Source organism: Artibeus jamaicensis, unplaced genomic scaffold, assembly GCF_021234435.1.
Source record: "Artibeus jamaicensis isolate MK-2021 breed Jamaican fruit bat unplaced genomic scaffold, CSHL_Jam_final contig_384, whole genome shotgun sequence".
Classification (NCBI taxonomy): domain Eukaryota; kingdom Metazoa; phylum Chordata; class Mammalia; order Chiroptera; family Phyllostomidae; genus Artibeus; species Artibeus jamaicensis.
In genome coordinates, this window is record NW_026521810.1 from 8,322,410 (window position 1) to 8,341,743 (window position 19,334).

The 19,334-nt window shown below is 49.0% G+C and overlaps 1 protein-coding gene across 8 annotated transcripts in view; it reads left to right on the forward strand.

The window, feature by feature from the left end:
• The window catches only part of INPP4A (inositol polyphosphate-4-phosphatase type I A), a 120,695-nt gene that overhangs the window by 68,060 nt on the left and 33,301 nt on the right, over positions 1 to 19,334 (forward strand). For 3 of the 8 annotated variants that reach the window (XM_037137197.2, XM_037137201.2, XM_037137198.2), the window contains exons 5-17: positions 1,157 to 1,275; positions 3,874 to 3,990; positions 4,229 to 4,308; positions 5,831 to 5,942; positions 6,159 to 6,249; positions 6,710 to 6,857; positions 8,653 to 8,783; positions 10,456 to 10,560; positions 11,029 to 11,137; positions 13,349 to 13,366; positions 16,169 to 16,352; positions 17,571 to 17,789; positions 18,818 to 19,070. In XM_037137197.2, the coding sequence (XP_036993092.1) occupies positions 1,157 to 1,275; positions 3,874 to 3,990; positions 4,229 to 4,308; positions 5,831 to 5,942; positions 6,159 to 6,249; positions 6,710 to 6,857; positions 8,653 to 8,783; positions 10,456 to 10,560; positions 11,029 to 11,137; positions 13,349 to 13,366; positions 16,169 to 16,352; positions 17,571 to 17,789; positions 18,818 to 19,070 (1,686 nt within the window). The remainder of the gene's footprint in view (positions 1 to 1,156; positions 1,276 to 3,873; positions 3,991 to 4,228; positions 4,309 to 5,830; positions 5,943 to 6,158; positions 6,250 to 6,709; positions 6,858 to 8,652; positions 8,784 to 10,455; positions 10,561 to 11,028; positions 11,138 to 13,348; positions 13,367 to 16,168; positions 16,353 to 17,570; positions 17,790 to 18,817; positions 19,071 to 19,334) is intronic. The other 5 variants (XM_037137203.2, XM_037137206.2, XM_037137205.2 and 2 more) reach the window with 3 other exon arrangements.

The following is a 19,334-nucleotide window of genomic DNA, read 5'->3' on the forward strand; positions in this document are numbered from 1 at the left end:
ATGATAAAAACTCAAAATACATGAGCAGATACTATAGAGAGGATAATCAGAGGACCAAAATTTTCAGAAGTAAAAATCAATTTCTGAATGTTAAGTCACCAGTGACCATTTTAAAAGTCAGATGGGAATGATGGGGGCAGGAATGACAGAGTAAGAAGCTCCTGAAATTTTCCGTCCATAAAGGTGAAGAGCACACTGGCAGAAATGGTCGGAGTCAGTTTTTTCTGAGCCCTGGAAACTAAGTAGAGCTGGCAGCACTCTGGGAGCATCGGCTGTCCTCCAAAAGGGCTAGCTGTTTCTACTCATGATGAACTTTGATTTACTGTATATTTAATCAGTTTTTTATATCGTAATATCTCCGTAATAAAAAAGTGTCTCACAATCAGTAGCATAGTTTAAAGGCAGTGGGTCATTTTTTTCTTCCGTAGTGTGTTTTTTTAACAGATAGCATGTTAGGTTCAATGAAATAGGACTGTTTTCCTGTAGGTCACTTCCATGGTGGAATTCAGTGAGTCTCACAATCTATTTCAAAATGCTATTAGTACAATAATTTTTTTAATGGAACAATTCTACTTCTAAAAAGTGACATTTTTAGTAATCTTTCATTTGATATGAGTCTTATAAGGATAATCAATAAGCAATGGCTAAATTTTTACAAAAGTTTTTTTTACTTTGCCAAAGAACTTTAATTTGCTCCCAGTGTACAACCCACAGAGACTGTGGGCAGCACAGGCTTAGGGCCAGCATGGCACCGCGGGTGCAGGCACGAGCAGCTGTACTGTGATTTCAGGCACTGGCTCTGCTTAGCTCAGTTGGTTGGAAGTTTGCAAAGGTCAGACTCTATGGTCGTCCGACACCATATGAGATCGGGGGCTCCAGGCTCCGTTCCATGGACGTAGACACCCCCTTTGGCTCAGTCTTCCCCAGCACTTAGGGCACTGCTGTCATGGCTGTGGGGGGAGGAGGGGAGGAATGGGAAGAGGTTGTTTCCAATTTAAAAAATCAACTCCCTGCCACAGCTGACAATGTAATTGTCTAATCCCTTTGAGTGCTGTGTACTTTTTTGCTCTTTGAGTGCATATGGAACCAAGATTCAACTAGAGCCTCAGTTCCTGTTAGTAAAGGATTCGTTTTCCCCCCCATCTTGATTCCATAGCCTGCAGCGAGCTGCACACGCCATCGCTAGATCGGAAACCAAACAGTTTTGTAGCAGTGAGTGTGACCACCCCTCCTCAGGCGTTCTGGACGAAGCATGCTCAGACGGAGATCATCGAGGTGGGTGCTGCTGGCCCTGAGGCTCCTCGTGTTTGCCGCTGCAGCGGGAGGGCTGCTGAGCAGCCTGAGCACCTGAGCTGTCCTATGGCTGTGTGAATTGTTACTATTTTCCATGCCTTTTTAGTAATTGATATTTTTCCATCACACTCTTCTGGATGGCATTTTTATTTGCCATATCCTTTACAATTATTGCTTAGCTACTGGCTGGTTATTTTTGAACATTGACGTCATAAGGTTGATTACCTTTTAAGAGGTAAGATCCAATTCTTCCTTGTCTCCTTCCGTTGGCTGCTTCTTTTGGAGAATTGTGTTCATTAGTCAAAGTTTGGAGAGTAACTCTTAACCAACCCCTTACTGGACATATCTCTATTTTTATTGATTTTTATTTTTACATCCTTTTTAGTTGCATGTTATATATTTACTTTTTACATCAAATAATATGCATTCACCTTGGGAATTTTACAAAAGCCTTTCAGTAATTGAGCACATTGTGTAAGTCGTGAAACTAAGTGTAGCAGTTGCTGGTGTGAGATTCTCTAGACTTCGGTTGACTCCGTGCGGTCCTGTGCAAATTATCTGCTCCCTGGTAGGCTCCAGCAGACTCCCGCTGCACTTCCTCTTCATCCCTAACTTCGCATTTTGGAAGATAGACCTTTTCAGTGTCTTGTCAGCTTAATTCCAAGTTCAAGTCAACAATCTGTTTTCTAAGCCTTTTTTGAGCACCACCCACCCATGAAGCACAGTCTGGGTGCTGAGGGTGATACAGAGACTGTTGAGCCCCACCTCCTGCCCCCAAGAAGTACACAGCCCTGTGGTTGGGGAGGCAGAAATGAATGTTTCCACATCTATACCCAGCAGAATGTGTGTGGGGGGTGTTAGAGATGCGGGTAGCAGCCGGAGGACGGGTTCCCAGGCAGCTCTGAGGATCGGAGGTGGCTTCCTACAGTCCCTTCATGCAGTTCTGACTCCATAGATCTGGGGTGGGGCCCAGGACTCCCTTTCCCACAGACTCCAGGTATTGGCCTTCTGCCAGTTGAGGGACCACATGTTCAAGAGCAATGCAGATTTCTGTGGTAATGATGCAAAGGCCCAGCGATGAGGGAGCATCGGGTGGCTTAGAGAATACCATATTTTTGCCATGTGTAATGCGCTCTGTGTATAATGTGCACCCGCATTTTGGGCCCAAACTTTCAGGAAAAAAAATCTTTCATTTTAATTTTTTAATTCAATTATTTATTTAGTTAGTTATATTTAGATACTTGTTTTTTATATTATCAAGAAATTTTGGCATTTGAACATATTATGGTACAAGAAACTTTATGTGACAAATAATTACAAAACACAAGAACAGATACAAGGTACAAGAAATTTGCATATGGGTATCATTATTGTTTCCTAGAGTTATACTTTTAATGCCTAAGCATAAATAAAAGGACCAAAAACATTTATATAAGTATGGAATTCATACTACCCATGTATAATGTGCATCCTTATTGTTACTTCAAAAATTTGGGTAAAAAAATACACACTATACATGGCGAAATACAGTAACTTTAGCCAGTTTGGTATGTGCAAAAGGCACAGGTGGAAGTCAAGGGGGACATCTTGAACATCAGGCCGAGAGTTTGTTTGCAGCTGGCCAGCGTAGGCTATTATGCAAGGGTCACCTGACCAGACTGAGACTGTTGTGTAGGAGTGGGACTTGCCACTTTATTGCACTGGAAAGGAGGGGCAAGAAGGGGCACGTGTGAGAGAGGATTTGTGGAAGAGTTCATTGTCACTGGGTGGTTGAGAATGATGAGGAGGAGGCACCAAAGCAGATGCCCGAGTTCGTAGCCTCCTTGGAGGGGGAGTCAGAGATGGTTAGCCAGGGGCGGTTGGAGGGAGGCAGGGAGGACTGTCCCACAGACTGAGAGACTGGGTCTGGAGCTGCAGAGGGCACACAGCCAGAGACACGGACCCCACCACACAAGTACACATGGAACTGCTAACCATTTGGCTGAGATAATGACCACTGCCTGAGAAAGAGAACTTCATAGCATGGGGCTTGAGAGGATGAGGCTATGCTGCCAAAAAATAGCACCTTATGATCTAGAAACTAATAGCTAGTCCTCAAAAAAGGGATAGTCTTTAAAAGGTCAGACGTTAATTGTTCCAAACCCCACAGGATTCTAGAAATAAGAAACGATTTAAGTCATTCATTTCCTCTGTCTGCCTTGGCACATCTTACAGGAACAGCCCAAAGCAGTAGATCCAATCATATCACTCATCTAAAGTTGAACAACACATGGATGGGCAACCTGTTTCCATTTTATAAAATCCCTCGTGTTAAGGAGAAGCCTTTAGAGCAAGCTCTGGGCACAGCTTTGTGGCAACCCATTCCCTGCGTCTGGACCAGTAACAGTCTGCTGGGCTCCTTCATCCTTCTTGAAAAGCAGGGTTTTGTTTCTCTGCAGCCATTGAAGCCTCCATGAGCATTTGTGTTGATCCATGTTGGTAGGGTTGTTAATTTCTTGTTCTGAAAATGTTGCTGTATGTCAAGAGCAATTACTTTAAAAATTTAACTCCATGTTCTGATGATTTTCTTTTCCATTCTAGGGAACCAACAATCCTATATTTTTAAGCAGTATTGCCTTTTTCCAAGACTCCCTTATCAATCAGATGACACAAATCAAACTATCTGTGTATGACGTCAAAGACAGATCTCAGGGAACAGTTAAGTAACATGGGGTTCATAGGGTTTTCTTCCCTGTTTAAAGTGCTGTGATCATCTCAGTGAGAGGTGAGCGTGAGATTGCCTTCACTTCTGGCTCACACATTAACTGCTGCCCATACGGCTTTGTCCGCGCACCCCTGTGGGCCCCTGCAGTGAGGGTCAGAGGTGTGGTGGGCCCGGCCACTGGAGCAGAGGCAGAGCAGGCAGATTCAGGCTGCCTTTTTCTCTCTTCCTCAGATGTACTTACTGGGCTCTGGGACATTCATTGTCAAGGACCTGCTCCAAGACAGGCATCATCGGTTGCATTTAACACTAAGGTTGGTATTTAATTTTGTTCCTTTTAAAGGTTGTGAAGTTACGAGGTCCAGGGACTGATGGGGAAGGGCCAATTTCCTGGCCTCTCCCTGAGTCTGGTCTTAGCAGGGAGTGGTTGTTCACTGAAGCAAACTGGAGCCTCAGCCTGTCGGGAGGCCTGCTGGGGGAGGGTGCCTGTGGCCTGCATAGGAAAAACGAGCACCGCTGGCTCAGACCTGAAGGAAAACCTAGGCACATGTCTATTAACCAAATGTGTTTGTATAGTATCTGCCTCCTGCCCAATAGAACGTCAGCTCCCAGAGAGTGATTTTGTCTTTTTGCTTCATTGCTGTACCCTAAGCACATAAAATAATGCCTGGGGCCCAATAAGTATGTGTGAGGGGAACCCCCACTGTGTCCCTGGAAGGAGGGTGAAAGATGTCAAGATAGAAAACCTTCCCAAGTGCATTTCAGGAGCAACTTCCACCCAAACCCTGACTGGTGTTATTGTTTTCCAAATAATGTGAGAAGTGGGAAAATGGTCCAAAATAGCAAAGAAACTTTTGAGAAAGAGGATGCATTCCCAGCTGGATGGTGCAATACTTTGCAGCTTGGTGATGGGAGTGCCGCAGGCACTGGGTGGGCAGAGCCCTGCAGACGCTCTTGGTGTGGACCGAGAACCTGACTCAGGGTAGTGGAAGAGCCTTGGGGAAAACGGGAGGGTCGTGTAGGGGAAAGGGCTCTTGGAGAAAAATATCCAGGTACATCATCTACCAGAAGTAATTCTGGTTGGATTGGAGTTACATGTAAATATTGGGCACTATCCTTTTTTAAAAAAGCTGAAGGTGACCATTGGGATAGCGTGGGGAAAAGGACTTTTCTGGGCGTGAGAACAATGACGGAAAATAGGAAAGGAAATGGGCAGTAGCGGTGACCACATGAAAATTAGAACTGGCCAAATCAGTTCTCTTAAATAAAAAGCCTGGGGCTTCCCTGGAGGAGTCAGTGGGCCTGGGCAGCCACAGCCCCCCAAGGGCTCTTAGGGGTAAAGCTGACCAGGGCTGGACTGGCATCGGCTGTATTGTGTCAGGGTTCAGAGGCTTTGGGAAGCCCTGGGTGACCTCAGCTGACTTGGGGTGCAGGCCTAGGCCTCGGGCAAATCAAAGCTTGAGGGCAGGTGGGAAGGAGCAGAAAGGGGTCAGCTGCCAGAAGAAAGTACCCTCCAATCCCGATTCTGAGATGTGGGGCAGGGGTCAGCCTGAGGGAGCAAGCACTGGCCCCTCCCCTTGGCCAGTGCGTGCTCACCAGGCATGCTCACCAGGCATGCTCACACTTCTCTGTGAGCTTTGTCCCTTCTTCCGGGTCCCCATGGTTTCCTGTCTGCTGCCGCTGGAGTCTGGGCATGCAGTGAATGCTGCCTGACTGACCAGCTGGTCAGGTCTTGGCATGGCCTGAGCCCCTTGGTGACCTAGGATTGCTGAGATTTAAGCAGAAAATCAAGCACATTCAATGCCACCACTTCCCAAAGCACATTGCTTGTTGCAGGTCTGCAGAGAGTGACCGTGTTGGTAACATCACAGTCATTGGCTGGCAGATGGAGGAGAAGTCAGACCAGCGGCCTCCAGTGACCCGGTCTCTGGACACCGTCAATGGGAGGGTGAGCACACCCCTTCCTCCCTCCATCAGAAGGAGCACACAATTCTTTGTAAATAAATTGTGGGTTTTTCGGTCCCCCCTCATATTTATTGTAGTGCTGATGGTGGGCCTTAATCCTACGCATTTTTCCATGACGTCTGTAGGCCACCATTTTTCCTGAGTGCTTTGTGCTCATCTGAGTCATGATTTTCTTGTGCTTTTCTATACACGTCACCAGATGGTCCTGCCCGTTGATGAGAGCCTGACCGAAGCACTGGGAATACGATCCAAATATGCTTCATTGAGAAAAGATACTTTACTGAAATCTGGTAAACAGCTTCCTCCACTGGTACTCAGGCCACTTTCAAGAGTGTCCACTTGGGCCACCCTTTCCAACCCACCTATTGTGATTGCCATGACTGTGCCCCCAATGGTCTCTTCTCTGCCATGTTTGTTTTGCCAGCATAGAAAGAGTTGACAGTACTCCCAGGAAGGGGTGTGCTCCTTCACCTCACTGTCTTGTTTTGCATTGGGTTTAGTGACTGCCAGCCTCACTGTCCCAGCCCTTACACTTAGGACTTAGTTACACATTCCAGGATAAGAAGATTGCATATCTTAGGGGAAGAGCATTGAGGCTCAATCACCTGGTGGGTTTTTGGTTGAAACGTTTAATTCCCTTGAGATGACTAGGAAGAAGGCTGAGTGTGTCAGCACCATTGAGGGCCCGGGGGAGGACCTGGCACGGGTCTGTGGCCTGCTCCCACACAGCCTCTGTCTCTCACACCTCAGTGTTCGGCGGTGCCATCTGCCGCATGTACCGCTTTCCCACCACCGATGGCAACCACCTGCGGATCCTGGAGCAGATGGCAGAGAGTGTGCTCTCCCTACACGTGCCCCGGCAGTTCGTGAAGCTGCTGCTGGAAGAAGATGCGGCCAGGTGAGGCCAAGTGGAGAGGCTGACCACCTGCCACACCCATGTCACGTGCCCTTTTTTTTTTCTGGAAAGCTCTTAAATTTGTGTGGTGGACAGAGCACTGGCACCAGATAGGCCAGACGGCAAACCCAGCCTCTGCCACTTGCCTGCTGTGTGGCTTGGGCTTCCAAAGCCTCAGTTTGCTCATCTGTATCCTGGGGTTTCTTGTGAGGACTTCACAGGGGGATGTGCCTGGAGGACCAGATGTGTGCCCAGAACTTGGTACATGCACTCTTCCCCTCTCCTTTCACCTCTCATTTGGCCTCAGAAAGTTAAAAATAGCTGCTTGTTCTTTGATTAGGGCTGCCTGGGTCAGCAGTCTCTTTGGCCAAAGCCACAGGAATATGGGCTCCAGAAGGTCAAGTAGGACCCATTGGAGCACCTTCCAGCTCAGAGCGAATGCCATTGTTCCCAAGGCAGGGAGAAGCCTGTGAGGTGGTTCAGGCCCTGCAAGCTCCGTCCCCCCTCTGCCCTACGCTGCCAGTGCTGCTCCTTGTCCTGAAATGTGAATTATGAACAATATGACAGACGCGTGAAGAAGACAGTACAGCCAGAATCTGACTGTTTTAATACAGCTATTTAGTTTTAAATTTTTATCTTAAAATATTGAGACTGAAAGAAAAATGGCAAGAAATGCAGAGCTGTTTTTCTTTGTATTTGTACATATTTTATATGTCCTTTAATTTTTTAATTTTTTCTTTTAGCTTTTTGCATTTATATCTGTGTACCTGGCTACTGCATATCTTCTCTTTTCTTTTTATATCTAGTTAGGGCACAGTCTCCCATTACTTGTACTAGGTATGGACTTGTATGTACTGTAACTTTAAAGGTTGTGTTCATTTAACAAGCATTTTGCTTTTGAGGGTTGTGTTGCTTTCCATCCTGTGAGGTGGGCGCTGTGCTCAGTGCAGAGGCTTCTTGATGAGTGGGACGGACTAGGGGGGACATTCACTAATAGGCAACAGAGCGTGTCTTGGGCTACACACAGAGCCCCAGATGTGCCAGCGGAAAGTAAAGGGAGGCTGTCAGAGGAAGGTGGTGTGAGTGGCCTCTGGGAGATGATGGCATTAAACTGACACCAGAAACAAGAAGCAGCCACATGAAGCACGGGAGACATCCAGAGAGAAGGGCCATCTGGCAAGACAGTCTGGCTCACGTGTGCCATGTGTTTTGGCCTTTTTACTTTCCTGCTCCCTAGTTTTCTGGAATGGTTATCCTTTTTCCCCCCAAAATCCATCTTGTGTTTTGTTATTCTGATTATGTAGCTATTAGTTATCTCTGAGGTAAGAAATTTATATTTCAGTTCTTATACAGCTTTTGTTTTTGCGGAGGTAACAGATCAGGGCAGTGGCTCATGGCCCCCATCCTCTCGTGTCTGGGGAGGACCACAGGTCGTTCTCTTCTGCCCGGACCCAGACGGGCTGCAGCTCAACCTTTGCCTGTGTGGGCTGTGAAATGAGCCAGCGTGTTGGGGCCATAGTGGAGCTGCTCTCCTCTCACTCTTCCACTTAGTTTGCCTCAAACATTTGACTAAGTTCCTATAAAAAGCTTCTCTGTGCACTTGCCATGTGGTCAGTGCTCTTCCTTCCATGCAGCCCTTCCTTCCGGAGGGTCTGTCACGAACCCTGCTGGCCATGTCGCCTGGGCCTCCCTGGCACTGGCGACACTTCCGTGTATACTTTGTTCTCTGGGTTGGTCTCTGTGCCTCTCCAGGGAAGTGAGCAGGCTCCATGGCATGATGGGCGTGTCTTGCTTGCAGAGTGTGTGAACTGGAAGAGCTGGGGGAGCTGTCCCCTTGCTGGGAGAGCCTGCGGCGCCAGATCGTCACTCAGTACCAGACCATCATCCTCACGTACCAGGAGAACCTGACTGACCTTCATCAGTACAAAGGTAGGTACCAGGTCCCGTCTTCATCTTGGCACACTCTCCATTTTCCCACCTGCAAATCTGGAACCTGAAATTGCTCAGGTATTCTCACTGACAGACACTAATGGATTTTTAAAAATAGATTCTCATGTAGGTGTGAATTCTTTAATATTTAGATTTTTTAGATCTTAATTAAAAAGACAAATCTGTGAATTGCATTGAAAATTCCTTCCAAGGTGTCATCTGCCAAAGCGACCGCTGTGGGATGAACATTAGGAGAGACAAAGTTACAGGCTGTTGGTTCACGTTCTTCCTGCATCTGGGTCTGATGTCAGCGAGATGCCCAAAATGATGTAGGCTGTTTGCCGTCAGACAGAGCAGTTTTCTAGATTTCTTAGTTTACACGTAGAGTGGTACTCATGTCAGATGTAAAAATTGAGTGGAACTCTTCATTTTAAGGCCCAAAAGGAGAGTGAAGTCCAGATACCTCACCTTTTCTTGAAAGATGCTATTTGATTTCCAAAACACTTTCAAGGAAGATTAAAAGACTCTTCTTATTTCCTTTTTATTCCAAATAGAATAATTTTTTGGCTTCTCATTATTTTATTCTCTGTCTTTAGATTCTTCCTTCCTCCTATTCATTATTGGAATTTTAGGGTTGAAAGAAAATCATAAGCCCTTAATGTAGTTTTGACACAGACTGTATGGACATATGAACTTGGCTGAGAAGAAGCCAGATACAGGGATGATGACAAGACAATAGGGCCCCAGGTTTGCTCTGAACCTGAAGAACAGATCTAAGTGTATTTCTAAGAAAAGTGGCAGCATTTGTCTGAAGGAACAAATCAGTGTCCTGCCCATGTTGGATGCCTGTTACCTGGGAAAGTCTTGATACCCACACAACCTTGAGTTTTCTAGAACAGAGCTTTTCAGATGTCAGTGTGTCAAATACCCAGAGAGTCTTGTTAATGGCAGATATGGGATTCTGCAGTTCTAACAGGCTCCCAGGCTGCTGGTGTCCAGCGAACAATCTCTTGTGGCAAAATGTGGAATAGACAGCGGTTGGTCTGTATTTTGTACACTGGCAGAATAAATTCGCCTTCCTTCACAAGCTGCAGCATTTTTTCCTTCTGCCCTTCTGATTGTCCGTATAATTTACAATCCGTTTCTTTTCTAGGCATGGAGTTCCTCAATTAGTTACGGATTCTGACCATAAAATGAGATTGTGGACATTTGTTACAAAACATCATCCAGCCTCCTTAACCACCCAAGCAGGGGGACGTAATTAAAGCTGTCTCGCATCTGTTCATCTTGATAGAACTGGGGTGGTGAACAGACCTTTTCAGCGTTTTTCAGAATCGAGACGTGCTGCTTTGGTCACAGCTCTCAGTTCAGAGCTGAGTCGTGGGTGGGCAGGCATTGTCTCCATTGCCTTCTGACGCAGCTTCTCCTGGTGCCATTCACCACCCGAGCACCCAGGAGCAGCCTCCCAGCCATGAAGCTGTCGCTGCTCAGTGTTTCATCCAGCCACTCTCTGGAAGTGAAACGTACTTACAGGCGACTCAGAATTGCCTCGGCCACGACCAGCACATCCCTGCCTTCTGAGCAGCACCACAAACTACCCCTTTTCTACTTGCCATTCCTGAATGTGGGATACGGGTCGGTGACCTCTGTTCTCTAATATTCTGTTTCTTAGGTCCCTCATTTAAAGCAAGCAGTCTGAAAGCAGATAAAAAGTTGGAATTTGTTCCCACAAACTTGCACATACAAAGGATGAGAGTTCAGGACGATGGAGGATCAGGTAACGCTTCTTCTGCCCCTTTTGTTGAATCACATCTCATTTCTGTCCTCCCTGTGAACTTGGCCCCTGTGCTGCTCCACATCTGTTCCAGCCTTGCTTGTGTGTCCTGCTGGGCAGCTCAGATAAGAGACACATCACAGGACCTTTGTAAAATCTTCATTAAAGAGCACAAACCCCTTCCTCTTGTTTCTCCTCCATCCAGCCTTCTTTGAGTTTCCGTGGCAGAAAGCTGCCCATCAGTCATCCTTCTGAAGGAGGGATGCAGGCTGAGTATTGCCTCCAGCCCCATGCGGCTGTGCCCTGGGACGTGCAGGGGCCTTGGACAGCCCAGGTGGTGGGACTAAGGGAAGCACAGGTTGCTTGGGCCTGGGTGGAGGGTCAGGACCCAGAGCTGTGTGCACATCCCTGTAGCTGGCTTGTCCACAGACCCAAGCCCAGAGTAACAGAGGAGAGCTTTCTGTCATTCAGATCAGAGCTACGACATCGTCACCATTGGGGCGCCAGCAGCACACTGCCAAGGTTTTAAGTCAGGAGGCCTCCGCAAAAAGCTGCACAAATTTGAAGAGACCAAGAAACAGTAAGTTCTTGGAGGTGTTCATGGTCCTTGTACAGCTGTCTGATGCTTCCTAGGTTAAAAAAAAATCAGAATATGACAAAAAAAATCCAGCCATTCAGTCTGCTTTTGCGTGGTGAGAGAGGCTGCCTCATGGCCCCTTTGCTGCTCTGGTGTGTGTGACTGAGCTGGGTGGGTGAGGAGGCCGCCTGATCAGTAGTCCCACCCTGCAGAGTGAAATCTGCCTTGAAAGTGGTGCTCTTGGTGGATGCCCTGTGTCCACTGCTAGCTTAGCTGTCCTCGAGAGTCCCCGGTCAGTCAGTTGAGCGTCCCAAAGTGTGCACTCCGGGAGAGACTGCTGTGAGTAAACATTTCTAATTTTTAACAGGCTCAAGGGGCTGCCTGCTTCTACTGTGCTGAGTCGGGTGCTGTGAGGCAGGCAGTGGGTGGGGAAGGGTGCTGTAGAGCACACAGTGAGGCGCGGCTGCAGGCACGGAGGCCTGATGCTTCAGTGCTTTGTGGAGAGGAGCGAGGGAAGAGCCAGTCTCAGTACGGGGCTGTGTGCTGGTGCCAGGGTGCAGGCTGACAGATCTAGGCCTGGCCCTGAGAAGCTTGGGCAGGGAGCGAGCACACAGAGGGTGTTGCAGAGCATGGAGCAGTGATGGAGGGAGGCAGGCAGGTGGGAAGATCTGTAACTCCAAGCTGGTGAGTTGGACATGTAGGAGGTGATGTCATCTTCCAGAACGTCACCGGTCGAGAATTAAATAGATCAAGGGATGTGAATGTAAGAAATGGAGGTGGCGAGTGTAGACGGTCCTGTAAAATCCTTGGACAGTGAAATAGAGGATGAAGGTCTCAGGTTTGGGGAGGATGATTATGGCATGAGCGCGTTTGGCCTGAAAGGAAAGGCGAAACCAAATGAGGTAGACAGAGGAGAACATGAATGGAGCAGGTTTTGGAGAAGATGGAAAGAGGCTGGGCCAGGCAATTAAGGGGCATGAGAAGAAGCTGAGGTTGCAGAGAGATTTTTGAGGTGGGAAGGAGCAAGCTGAAGGTTTGTTGGAATAACCTGCAGAATGTGGAGCTGAAAGTTCACACTTATCACTGGGAATGGAACAGTTTGAGGGAAGGTGAAGCAAAGGCCTAGAGAATGTCAAAGGACTTGCACAAGGTGGTCAGACAGAGAGTGTTAGGAGGCACTGGAGCCAGGGCACCCTTGTCTGGCTCTGTGTGGCTGTGGCTGGGAGTCAGGACAGGATGTGACTGGAGCAAACTGACCTTGGCCTGGACCATGGATGGATGAAAGGTCAGGTGCAGTGGTCGGTCAGTGGTCTGAGGGGGTCAGGAGTACAGCTAGGAGTGTCACTGACCATGGAGCCGAGGTTGGAGAGGGGACAGGTGTGTGAAAGAATGTGCTGTGAGGGTCACCATTCAGATGTGAACACAGGTTGCCCTGAGCCAGGTAAGTCCTGGAGACAGGAGAAGGAGGAACAAGAGAGGGCCTGGCTAGAAAGGGGAGGCCCAGCCTTGGGTAGGGGAACATTCTCTGGGAGGCCCCACATAGCCTGCTCCATCTTGACTCATCCCCACCAAGGGCTTTTTCGTGCCCAGACTATACCCAAGAGACCACAGCCTGAAGACTGTCTGACTTGGGTGTTTTTCTGGACGTTGTGATAACTGTGAGGCTTCCTGTCCCCATGACAACTCTGCACAGCCAGGGGAGATCATGTGTCTGTCACGCCATTGCACGTGGCTGCGTGGAGTGAGAGTGCGCAGTCTGAGGGTGGTGTGGGTCCCTGGGGGAAGAGGCCAGCCAAGAGGGGCGCCCCCTGGCTGTCCGTGTCAGAGAGGTTGGCAAACTGATGCCTGACCATTCTGTTAGCTTCAGAATTTCTTATCCCCAACAGGCCTTTGTGGTATTTTTGAAATATGCATTATGAATTTTTATTTAATTTCCTACTAATGTCATAAAACCCCTGGTAGGAGTGGTTTTCATCATTGGAACTTTCCTTTCGGTGCAGCTGTACTTTGCCCACCGGTGGGATGTCGTCTTGGGTGTAAGCTCAGGCCCTGGCATCACTGTAATGAATAAGCACATGGGACTCCTAAGTAAATAGTCTTTCAAAAAGCAAATTCAAGTATTTTGACAAAAGATAACTTGGCTTTTTAATTTTTTGTTTTGCATTTGGTGTTTGCTAACAGATGCTAATATTTCATTTTGGTTCTTTTCTTTAGCAGTTTTGAGGAGTGTTGGTGAGTTTTCTGTCTGTGGAGAGAGTGTCTGTCTGGGTCTTGCTCTCATGCAGAGAAAGCCTGTGCTGTCCCCTCCCCTGAGAGGTGCTTCACCCTCGGTGTCACTGTGGGCTCTTTGTTGAGGCCTCGTAAACAGTTCTTCCAACTGCAATGTTCTTTGATAATGAATAGCCAGTCTCCAGTCTGCTGCTTTGTCTTTACAATCTGGAAGCCCTAAGTGGAGGGTGCTGTGCTCACTCTGAGCACAGGCCCAGTGCTGTTTATCCCGGGAGGGTGAGAGCCCGGGCCGGCAAGTCCCCAGCGCTGGGACGTCAGGCCCACCCACTGATGCGCTGGGAATCTCTTTCTGGCTCCTGTGAGAATCTCAGGCCGTTTCAGTCTCCACTCCACCATTACCTCCTGTGACAGTGAAGCCAGTTTACATGTTCATATAGTTAATAGTTTATTAATATTTTTTAAAGTGTTAACTGTTGTCAGTTTTACCAAGAATTACAATAACCAAGTGCCTTTTCCACCAAAGAGTAGATGGCAGCCAGAAACCATTGTGTCTGCTACTTAGGGGTCCCACTACTGCCGCAGGACCCCCCGTCATGCCTAGCATGCTTGCCCTGGCCAGAATGGGGGTTTTGCAGTGACACTTGTTTGGGTGACAGGCCATAGAGGCACCTTCAGCCCGTTGGAGTTGCTGCCCTCCTGGAGCTGCTGAGGCTTGGGCTGTGGCCGGGCCCTGCCTGAGGCATGAGGCTGGCACGTGGGGCAGTAGGCAGACCCGAGGAACGCCCCTCCCAGCCCGGCGCCTCTTCAGCTTCCCCGTGTTTAGGACTAGGCAGTTGGGCACACGTGCTCGTACAGTTGTGCTCACCCTGCACAGCAGCTCTGTGAGGTGTACTCGTGTCCTTCCTGTGCAGAAGGCCCAGATTCCCACTATTAGGACATGAACTGTAAGGACAGGGTGAGTGGGCTTGATGCATTTCTTGGGTGTGTGGGGGGTATGTGTTTGTTGAAGTATGCATAGCCACTCGCATACCCACATGCGTGTCTGCACAAAGTGCTTGCATGCACACACACACACACACACACACACACACACTACATGTACTCTCTAAGTACCTGGGAGGAATAAATGCTTTTTTAATTCTATTTTGAGGTGGCATTTTTAAGACCAAATTGTCTTAAATAGGCAGCTATTCATTGGGAAGAGTGATTGCAGATTGGAAGGCGTCATGCGCACATGGAGCTGTGGTTGACTCTTGTCAGACCACGCAGGCTCGAGCACAGTCTGCTGCATGGGCTGCTGGCAATCTGTCATCTTTACTGTGGTGTGTGGGCTTGCGTGTGGTTTCTTCCTGGGCGTGCTTTGGGTTTTGCTCTTTGCATGTTCAACCCTTATCTCATACAGGGAAGGGGCAGGGCGGTTTCTTGGTGACTCGCCTTTGGGTTACCCTGGAAAGAGCCCATCGGGGGAGGTTCTCAGCCCTGCCCAAATCACCCCTATCTACAGGGAACGTGATGGAGGATTCAGCTCTCCACTTTCACTCTCTTCCCCCAAACTCAAAGGGCAGCTCTGAGGGAATTAGTCAGGTTTCCTTATTCCATGAAACGTGGGTCACCAACTCCAGCCAGAGCCCACGACTTCAAATTGTGGGGGCAACCTCTGCATTGGTTCCTTATCCTCCTCCTCTCTGTTCCCCTCTGCTTACATGGTCTGAAAAATCAATTTATAACATTAGCTTGATTGGATCTCAGCTGAGAGACATGCAATTTATTGTCTCCATTTGAAGGGCCAAACATGCCAGGCAGATACAGCCGGAATGTTGAGCTGGTTCTCCAGAGGCTGGTCTTCATTTGTGCCAGGCAGTGGCTGGGCTGTAACATTGATCTCAGATCCCAGATACACACGCTACTTGGTGGCCAGGAGGCAGGGAAGGAGAGAGAAGCAAGTTTCCAAGAGCCAGGTTTGAGGCATCTAGGCCTGACCTCTGGCTTGGTATGTTCTCTACCTCCTCAACTGATGGAATGTTCTTTTTTCAGAGTAGGGAAGTTCTGGAGCAGGGGGAGGGAAGAAAGCCCAGTTTTCTGAGGATTTGCTGGGGTCAGACACAGGAGGGAGGTATGCGCAAGAGGTTCGAAGAGCTGGGGACATGTGCATGGGCAGGCCCAAAGGAAAAACAGAGGGTCCTTTTGGCAGAGTCCAGCACTCATGGAAGTCTCCTTCACTGTGATAAACTGACCCCATGTCTCCACTTAGTCCTTCTTAGAATTTGACAAGTGAGGTTCTTAGGTGAAAAACTATGAGCATTTGGATAATTTCTGGATTTAATATCTACACACCAGGCCCTGGCCAGATAGCTCAGTTGGTTAGAGTATCGGCCTGATAAGCCAAGGTTGTGGGTTCGATCTTCAGTCAGGGCACATACAAGAAGCAACCAGTGAAGACATAAATAAGTAGAACAACAAATCGATGTGGTTTTTTTTTTCTTTCTCTCTTCCCCTCCTTCCTCTCTCTAAAATCAATCAATAAAAAAGAAAACCCCTGCGCATAAGGCACACATGCATGGTATAAAGACAGATGCAGACAAATATAGACAGAAAGCTTAACTGTATGTCAATGCTTCAAGCTTCTATCACTCAGATAGAAATGATCTGAGATTTACTTTTGTGCACCATCCACCACCCAGTCCAGGAAAATGTTCCTGAGTGATAGTGCTTTATTTTGTGTTGGTTGTGGGCAGGGGTTGGGAGGGTCTTTCTGCCTTCACCGATTCAAGAGAACCCCTTAGGATCTGTTCCTACCCTTTTTAGTACATCATCCAGCTGCCAGTCCATTGTCTACATACCACAGGACATCATCAGAGCCAAGGAGATTATCGCCCAGATCAACACTCTGAAAACCCAAGTGAGTTACTACGCAGAGCGGCTCTCGAGGGCGGCCAAGGACAGGTCTGCCACTGGCCTCGAAAGGACACTCGCCATCTTGGCAGACAAGGTAGAAGGGGCTGCGCCACTGCTGTGGGTCAGGGCTCCCTTGGGTTTCTGGCATACTGTGCCCAGAGCCATTCACACAAAGGGTGACATTGGGATGATCTTGAAGATCTGGCTTCAGATCTAGTTCCCACAAGGTCCAGGGGACTTCCCTGTGGTCACGGACCTGGATAGAGGAGGCCAAGGACAGAGCCCAGGGCTGTGATGGCAGCTGCTGCTTCACGCAGGGCATTTCCCAGCAAGTGCCGGGTGGTCGCTTACGCCTGGGCCAGTTCCACAGCTTTCTTAGTAACCACCTGCTCAGAAAATTTTGGTCATGATCCTGTTGGACTTGGAATTTAAAAAAAAGAAAGTGAGTTATTATACAGGTAAAACATAACACTGAAGTGTTACTGGCTTGGCTTATATAGAATCAGTAAATCAGCCTTTAGTTAATGGTAATTTGGTCCTGATTTAAAATATATAAATGTACATCCAGACCAGGGGACATGGGTACATCAGATCCTTTCGAAGGGTGTTTACAAATTACTTATCTCTCTGTCGCTCATACCCCCCGACACAGGTTCTGATCACACTTCCCCAGTCACAAACTATGCTGGGGTGAGGTACTGTTCTTCAACAGAATGCGTTATATCCTTCATATGTGTTCACCAGCAAAAAGATTGAGGGCTGGGGATTATAGCCATTTGGAAAAGAGAGGTGTCAGAAGTAACATGTTGAGCCACAGAGCCCCTGCTGCACACACAATTCCCCAGAAGCAGGATTGCTGTGCCACAGGGCCTCTGCCCAGAGCCCAGGGCTGCAGGTATTAGATGCGAAAAGACACACCTTCAGTGACTGAACTAGAGTAAGGCTGACCCCCAGAATTAGAGGGGAGAGCCCTGGTGTCCTTGAACCGGGCTCCCTTTAGGCCCTTCCTTGAGTGACGTTCCTGCTCAGAGGCAGGCAGGGTCAAGGGCTGTCAGAGGTTTCTCAGCCTCCCCTCGTCCTCTTTGGGTTCTCCAGTCTTCTGTGGGAGGTTCTGGTGGAGGTTCGGCCAGGTGGGTCATGAGGCAGCCTTTAAGCTCGGTGTCCTGTGGGCAGGACACCTTCAGTTGTTTGTGCTGTGGAGAGGGGCAGAGGGAGGCATGCTGGGCTCAGGCCGGTCCCCAAGCTCTCAGAGAGGACAGGTCTTATAGCCCTTGGCCTGGGGCTCAGTGGCCTGGCGTGTGTGTGTCTGCAGACCCGGCAGCTGGTCACTGTCTGCGACTGCAAGCTGCTGGCCAACTCCATCCATGGGCTGAACGCGGCGCGGCCTGACTACATTGCCTCTAAGGCCTCCCCTACCTCGACCGAGGAGGAGCAGGTAATGCTCAGGAATGACCAGGACACCCTCATGGCCAGGTGGACAGGCAGGAACAGCCGGTCTTCTCTGCAAGTGGATTGGCATGAGGAGGAGTGGGTGAGTCTGCTTTCTGTGGCCCTCATGATGCTACTGAGCTCAGGTTGAAAATGTGAAACTTCCCACTAGTCTCTCCCCTCACAGGGGCCTAAAGGGTTGGTGCCTTTGCCAACAAGCTCTGGGCCTTCTTTTAGATGGATGCTAAGTCACCCGATTTAGGGGGAAAGATAGTATTTTACCACCTGTGTCCATCTGAAGAGCAGGGCAGTTATGGGCTGGCCACTCTCAGACCTGGCTGTAAAGGGGCTATTTCCTCCCTGGCGTTCTCTCTCACCGACCTCCCTGCTCCCTCCATGAGGTCAGGTCAGCTCCCTGGGCTATTTGTATATTTGCAGATGCGGGAGCTCAGGTGCTGGGGCAGTAGGTGAGGATTTGGGAGACGCTGCCCTGACACTGCATCGCATTGTTGCTTCCCCATAGAGGTACCTCTAAGAGCAAATCTGTGTCCCCTGAGGGAGGGGACATACCATAGAACTTGTTTTGTCATTTGTCAGGATTGTGTAAAAGCAGAGTCTTAAGATAATGAACTACTCAGCAGCCAACGGCTCCTCCAGCTCTGATCAGGCATCTGGTCCCCATGCCCCCACCCCCTCTCACCTCCTCCCCACCACCCTGTCTGAAGTGATCGGCTGTTTCTATTCTCTTCCATCCAAAAGACACCTCACTCCTCCCTGGTGTGGTGGTGCAGGAGCTCTGCAGGGCTCACTGGGCCCTGCGACCCTTCTTTAGCTCAGGAAGGTACTGGAAAGTCCTGGCTGGCCTCCGTGACAGTTACTCACAAACATCTCCCAAATTTTAAAACCAGTGACCCCAGGACACTGCTTTTCAAAGGACTGATTCATCCTTTGAAAGGCAAATACAACATTAATGGTATTTGGGGAATTACAAATCCTGTTACATTTCTAAATCTTACAGTGTGTTAAAGTCTGGTGCTTGGGGGTGGGGGATCCATGCAGGACGGTTTGGTTTGTGTTTGGTTCTGTCTTTCCCACTGGGGAGCTGACCCAAATGAGCTCTCTGATTGGAAGGAGAAAGTATGGCTGAATGTGGACAAGAGCCTGGAGTGCATCATTCAGCGGGTGGACAAGCTGCTGCAGAAGGAGCGCCTGCATGGAGAGGGCTGCGAGGACGCCTTCCCCTGTGCGGGTGGTGGGCCCAGCAAGAAAGGTAACCACGGCAGCCACGCCTACTGGATCAGACCGGAAGACCCCCTCTGTGATGCCCACTCCTCACCATGCCCCTCCATCGTGTCTGCTGCATGCCATCCTCAGCTGACCACATGTGCGTATCATCCACGCTTCCCACCTGCTACTTCCATTTCATGCTGCATCTGTCTGGCTGTGTCTGCCCCCGTGTCCTCCTCCCCCGTGCAGACTGCAGGGTGGGCTGTTGGGCAGAGTGGCCACTGCAGTGCCTGGGGCAGTGGGCAGTGAGGGCAGAGGTGCCCGTAGCTTTCATGCCCACAGAGCCCGCTTGTGCACCTGTGTGTCTGTCTGGCAACGGCTGGCTCTTGGCCCTCCTGGGTCATACTGCCACTGCAGGAAG